The sequence below is a fragment of the Cimex lectularius genome, unplaced genomic scaffold (genome assembly GCF_000648675.2).
Source record: "Cimex lectularius strain Harlan isolate CLEC.00 unplaced genomic scaffold, Clec_2.1 scaffold209, whole genome shotgun sequence".
NCBI lineage: Eukaryota > Metazoa > Arthropoda > Insecta > Hemiptera > Cimicidae > Cimex > Cimex lectularius.
In genome coordinates this window covers 78,900-85,896 of record NW_019392784.1, presented here as the reverse complement: position 1 = coordinate 85,896, position 6,997 = coordinate 78,900, and the positions used below count along the sequence as shown (strand labels likewise).

Sequence of the window (6,997 nt, the reverse complement as noted above, 5' to 3'; positions counted from 1 at the left end):
CGATTCTAGCGCTGCTAGAATCTATTCAAAACAATTTAAAATAAATTAATTGTTTAATTTTTCAATGTTCTATGAAAACTAGAATATTTTCTTTATTCCCACTTTTCTTTTTGCATTTTTTAAAAAGATTTTCTTCATAAAAAAAACCACCTATCGTCAATCGTTATCTGAAAAGTTCTGCAGATAAAAATACTTAATTCAAGTACCAAAAGATTATGAAAAAAAAAAAAAAAACATATTTCATATAATTGTTTGACAAAAACATTAATAATTTCATAAATTTATTTATTTTAATCTCTTACAGTCTCAGACATACAGATGGGGGTTGGCCTTCATTACATACAACAATACACAATAGTAATAATTATTCTTTTTATGTAATGTCTTGGCTGAGATGACAAAGTTCTTTATATTATCTATAAATGTTAATTATTACCAATGTTACTACTGCATTTTATTGTATGCCATGCTAGGAAAAATTTGTTTTATTTTCTTTACAAATGTATATTATTATTACTCCATTTATGTTTAATGGTCTAATTGATCATGTTACTTATTTCAATTAATTATTCTTTTTATGTAAGGTCTTAGTTGAGATGAAAAAGTTAGTGTCATGAGCGAGATTCAAACCCATGACCTTTGGCTCAATACTGCAAGTCTATACACTAGACTAGTCACGAAGCTCAAGTGGTGCAGTGGCATATTGAGCCGAAGGTTGTGGTTCGAATCCTGCTCGTCTCCCTAACTTTTTCATCTCAACCAAAACCTTATATAAAAAGATTAATTAATTGAAATAATTAATATGGTCAATCAAACCACTGAACATAAATGGAGTAATAATAATATACATTTGTAAAGAAAATAAAACAAATTTATCCTAGCATGGCATACAATAAAATGCAATCGTAACATTGGCAATAATTAACATTTATAGGTAATATAAAGAAAATAAAACATATTTATCCTAGCATTACACCCGATTTAAATCACCAGTAATAATAACAATATACATTTTTAGATATTGTAATGAAAATAAGACAAATTTATCCTGACATTATATACAGTATAACACACAATTAATAATAATAATAATGATATTGTAAAGAAAATAAAACAAACTTATCATGGCAATGTACAATACAATAGTAATAATGTTAATAAACATTTATAGATATGATAAAGAAAATAAAACATAAAGCTAACAAGCTAATAAAAATTGCTCATATGTTTTAGAATATATTTAACAAAAATTATATATTATTTAGTTTGTCTAGTTCACTTTATTTCATAAATAAATAAATAGCTTTCTTATTAAATTTAACAGAAACTTAAATCATATCATCGTTTAAATTTAGCTTTGATGGACCTGCCATTGTCAAAAAGTTTCAAAATTTTTCAGATATTTAATATATTCTTTTTTGCAATAAAGAAAAAACATTGTCTTAGGCCATACTTACAAGATTGCACATAGGATCAAGTACACTTTTTTGGGGTGAGACCGTGCAGGTCCATTGTATGGTCTCGGGAGAGCACATAATAATAATCTACGAATTTCAAATTAATTAAATTCATTCGCAATAAAAAGTAAATTCTTTTAGAGTTACTGGGGTGCATCTGTGGAATTCCCTTACGCGGTATATTAGGTCGCCTCACCTCCTTTGGGCTTTCAGGAGTGAAGCTTTCAACTTCAATCAAACTAATGAATGTGATTTAATGTGATGTAGTCGCTATTCTCTTTTTCTTCTCTCTTTTATATTTTTCCTTTATACCTACTTCTTGTTTTCATTCATTCTATTATGTTGAACCTGAATGGTCTATCGCTAATATCAAATATCTTTGGGCCATAAATATTTTTAATTGTATATCTCGTTCTTTTAGGTATGTGATATATGTTATTTATTTGCATGAATGGAAGGGCTTGTTCCCCAATTACCTCCAAGGAATATTGAGTACTCTGGAGTTATGTGAATGTAATTTATTAGCATGAATGGAAGGGCCAATCCCCAATTACCTCAAGTAATATCGAGTATTCTCGGATATTATAAATGAATTGTAATGTGTGCATGTAATTTATTAGCACGGAAGTGAGGCTTATCACCAATTATCCTAAGGTATATCAGGTACTCTGGGGTAATGTGAATGTAATTTATTAGCATTTTTCTATTTTTGCCATATTTTTGACTTTTCGGGATTCAACAAGATGTTATTGAAGTGAGCCTATTTTCTACTAGGTTTACTCTCATATTTACTCTTATTATGTTTATTGCTGATTTTTCCAAACAAGATCATCAGGAAATGCAAAGACTTCAACTTTAAAGGGATAATTGACTTTTAGTTACATTATGTTCCAAAAGCCCGGCCCACAAAATAACCCCTGTTGACACTGGACAGCAGTTCTCCTGCTTTTGGACAACATTTACTGAGCTAATGTTAATAGATTGCTTTTGGCCAATTCGTACAAATTATCTGGCATCGTGGCATACCCCCAATTACCCCAAGGGTGTAGAGTACCCTGTGGTACAGTGTATACTAACTATATTATTATGTTTTATCTGGTTATATGTATATTTTTAATTTGTGTTATTTTATCCACAATTGACAATGCCCTGAGGTACAGAGAGGCTAGCAATACGATAAAGAAAGAGTTGATTACAATTATATCAAACAACATCATCATATGCTTGAAGAATTGAAAAAAGAAATTAGATGAATTAAATGAAGAAATTAGAAGGATTAAAATGTGAGAAAAAAAGAAAAATAATTGAGGGCTAGTGATGACCAGTGTAGTGACTAGTTGAATGAGTTTCTCTACAACATAGCAAAGGGAACAACTTAAATTTCTCTACTTTAATTCAAAGTGTCAAAGTGTAAGACATTTTATACAAAACAAATGCACGCAAATAAATTTATAATATTATTTCATTCAGCACAGTTTCAACATTCATTTATTGATCTATAATGCATAATGTTGGTTAAAATTTATCATTTCATTAAATCGTTGGTGGATTTGGTGGACATTTGATGGCTTCTTGTTTCTCAAAGTCGTTAAAATTGAGGCCGGCTACTTCAACAATGTGTTTTATTTGGTCCAGAGACCTTGTGTCCCCTGGTGATCTAGTCGCTATCCAACTTCTTTCTGCAAAAATAAAAACAAAAAATGAATTAAATAAATTGTTTTTATTTGTAAAAAAATAAATTCGTACCTGCAACTAGCCCAAAAGCTTCTTGGCAGGAGTAAAGAACTGCAAAATGATTATAATCTGTGCCCAACACTGTAATAGGGATATCAATGCTTCTCAGACCTGAAATTATTAAATTGCTCAAACTTGATTTTTTTAAAACTAATTTTTGCGTTATACCACTTATAAAATCATATTTGATATAGTAGTTGGACATTTGTATCTCTGTCACATTGACAACTCCTCTAAGGTGAATATATTTTCCAACCCTGTAACAAAAATAATAAGGAAGATGTATCTCAAGTAAAATTACTCTCATATAATATTTAATATTGTGAAGTAATGTGGATGACTATGTTGAACATTTGTTTACAGTTTTGTCACTCCTGATCATCTTGACCTGCTTTTTCTTATCCTACCAGAATCCAAAAGTTGTAAGGACAAGGATAATCAAAGATCATAAAACCACTTACAAATCTACTAATCACTACACTCAATATAATAATGTCAAAAATTCACTGTGAGATGAATTTTACTCTTTCAACTCATGAAACTCAATTGTTTAATAAAATTTCTAACGATGACCATAATTAATTTAATTATGATTAATTAAGGTTTTTAGTTGAGATAAAAAAGTCAATGGCATGACCGGGATTCGAACCCACGATCTTCGGCTTGATACGCCGCTGCTCTTCCACTTGAGCTATCATGACCTCAAGTGGTAGAGCAGCGGCGTATCAAGCCGAAGATCGTGGGTTCGAATCCCGCTCGTGCCATTAACTTTTTTATCTCAACTAAAAGCCTTAATTAATTATAATATATGAATTGGTCAAGCGGACCACAAAATTAGTGAATTTAATTAATTTAATTGTTTAATAGTACTGCACTCACATCGGTTCATACTGATAGTTCAAAACATTAGCCTCGTCTCCTTTAATTTCTGACACCATTGTACCACATATGCCGCCAGCCTGTAGTAAGAAGTTTCCTGAGCTCATCAGCCCATGCCATTTCCCTGTGAAAAACTGAAAACAAAATCAACTCCAGTTTAGAATAATTGAAAATATTAACGAAAACTCACCAAATCCGGCTTAAAATCAGTTTTATAAGTGTTGAATTTGCAACTTCCGATTTTCAACGGCATGTACGGTGGCTTGAAATACTTGATCCAGTCTAGAAATGGCAAAGCCGAGGCGGAGAAAACAGCTAAAGAGAAAACAAATCTGAAATTTTCAAAATAAATTAAGCCAACAGCAATATGATAAAAAACAAAATCAAAATTTGACAAACCCACATTTTCAAATACATTTTGTTGAAATAATAATTGATAGTAATAGTAAAAGAACTATCTTTTAAAGAGGAGGTCTAGCAACTGATAGATCATAGCTAAATCACTTATATAAACCTTTTTTTGTTTTAGATTGCCTTAATACTTCAAATTGAACGATAAAGACAGGTAAGAGTTTTGCCCTGATTCAAGTGTTTAATTGCATATCTACTAGAATCCACTTCAATGGTAAACATTTTCACACCTCATTCCAGACACAACAATGTGGTAATAATGAATTAGTCATAAATGGTGTTTTTATGCTTTTTAAAATTACTATTTTTTATTAATTGTAATTGAGCATTTTTAGTTATTTAATCAAGACTTCACCCTCATTTTGGTAACCAGACTACCTTAATGACAAAATATCATTTTATACAACAATTTTCAATATAATTATGCATTTTTTACTCTATTAGGTTTTGTGATAGTTTCCTACATTAAAGAACCATTAAACATATTAAATGTGCGATACATTTGCCTATGTCCCATATTTTACTCATTAAGCCAGTATTTGACTTATCACATGAGTGATAAATTTGCCTAATGATGTCATCAGGGGTCGTATCACTTGTGAGTTACATTTGACACAGGATGTCACCATTGTCTGTATCCCATGTGTCATACTGCAGGAAGTCATGCTTTTAATATGTTAGAATTAAGTGTAGGTATCACATGTGTAATACATCCACTGTAAAATGTTGACATGTAGATCCAGAGTACCTCTGAAATGGCTTCCAAAATCACACTTATTCTTGGTAGATTGATGACCAATATTGGGGGGCCTATTAGTGAGTATGCGTGCCTGCTAATACTAGTTTCAATCATGCACTACAAGTGTGTTAGGCCAAAGCACTAAAAAATATAAATATTGAATAAAAAATGGCTCCAATGAAGGGGAGCCTTAAGAATAGCAGTATCCTACAGGAAGGTTTTCAAGCCAGCAGACCTGGTGGTTGCGTAAGTGATCCCTATTGACTTAATGGCTCTGGATAAAAAATGAATCAATGACCACAGGGCTAAACTTGGCATAGACGAGGCAGGAAAAAAGGTCAAAAGGAATACCTCATGTAAATGGAAGGAAAGGAGGCCCTCCTACACACAAGATCCCACCCTATGGTTCAGAGGTCGACTACTTTGTCACTCAATTCCTGATGGGACTCGGGTATTTCTGCTTGTAGCAGGAAGGAGAAGATGGAAGAACCTTTGTGTATTTTCAGCGACTCCCTGTGGGATGACGCTCACCATACTTTTTTTAATGTGAAGGAGAGCACCACAACGCCTTGAACTCGATGCAGTCATAGGACATATCACACCAGAAAATGTCTTCCCAATCATTATTGGGTCTCACAACATCTGTGAGGATGGCAGCGTTTATAAAGACAGTCCTGCAAAGAAAGATGAAGCTCAGTTGTCCAGAGGTCTGGCCGATCAGGTGATAAATCTGAATCTGAAGGTGGCTTCTAAGTCCTTTTATGTGGCTCCATCCTGAAAAAATGCTCATAGGAGTTCAAGTATGGGAAAAAACTTGGTTTTGGGTATGGTTTTGTTAGTGGGCTTTACTATTAAATATGAACAATTCAATTACATAGAATACAGTTGGATCCCACTAATTAAAAAAAATTGGGAGTTTGGGACTGAATCCTGTTTAAATAAGTCAAATAACTGCAATAAGACTGTTTGATTAGTTTAAACAAGCAATAAAACTTAGCAACTTTTACCTGATTTTCATTTTTACATCAAAATAATCAACATTTTGCAAATTAAAAAATGTTCTCTCAGACACCGAAATGAGTTTCGACTAGTACAAAGCTATTGTATTTCAATAAATTGCTTTAAAATTGAAATTTATTTAATATTTGTTAGCATTATTTAGGACATCATTGTTAATCACATCAAAATAATCAGTCTCAAAATTCCTGGAAAGGTCTTATAAATTTAGTCATTTTTATCTTTATAAATAATAAAAATTAAAGACAAAAATTGTTAGTTAATCCATATTCCAGGTGTACCATATATGCAAAAAGAAAAAAATATGTTATTACTAGTTTTTAAGATTAAATAACCACTTGAGCTTATCCTTCATTTCTACCATTAAGAACTATTAATTTGAAGTACCTTTGTATCTTCAATTTCTAATGGTTTGTTTAAAAATTGATTGCCCCATTTAGGCCATACAAATATTAAATTATTAGTTTTATTAATTAACTATTGATTCTGATAAAGTTAGGATGCTAGTTAAAAGCTATCCACTAGTGGTTTTCTTCTTCAGCCAATTATCCTCACCCCACAAATCAATTGTTTTAATTTGCTTTTGTCTTGTATAAAAAATAAATTTAATAATAATAAGGCGATGATTATTATTATAAATTCATATGGAACTGAAAACTCTGTCAAAGAATTAATTAAGAACTTAAGCAATTAAGTTTACAACTTACAAAATCCAAACATTTAATTTTTTTTTAAAACTGATCAAATAGGTTTTTCAGAT

General features: G+C 31.2%; 1 protein-coding gene across 1 annotated transcript; it reads right to left on the bottom strand.

Annotated features, from left to right (window-relative positions):
• Positions 1 to 2,610: 2,610 nt before the first annotated feature.
• Positions 2,611 to 4,773, bottom strand: LOC106667004. The gene is made up of 6 exons (XM_014394594.2): positions 4,474 to 4,773; positions 4,261 to 4,402; positions 4,071 to 4,204; positions 3,360 to 3,448; positions 3,204 to 3,302; positions 2,611 to 3,136 (listed from the first exon to the last, which is right to left on the bottom strand). The coding sequence occupies exons 1-6, from the start codon at positions 4,485 to 4,487 to the stop codon at positions 2,991 to 2,993; spliced, it is 624 nt and encodes a 207-aa protein (XP_014250080.1). The 5' UTR covers positions 4,488 to 4,773; the 3' UTR covers positions 2,611 to 2,990.
• Between the last annotated feature and the right edge of the window lie 2,224 nt (positions 4,774 to 6,997).

Coding starts and splice junctions, on each gene's coding strand:
- LOC106667004 (XM_014394594.2), bottom strand. Junction 4,205..4,260: donor CTGATTTTAAGCCGGATTTG/GTGAGTTTTCGT, acceptor TTTTGTTTTCAG/TTTTTCACAGGGAAATGGCA. Junction 3,303..3,359: donor CAAATATGATTTTATAAGTG/GTATAACGCAAA, acceptor TAATAATTTCAG/GTCTGAGAAGCATTGATATC.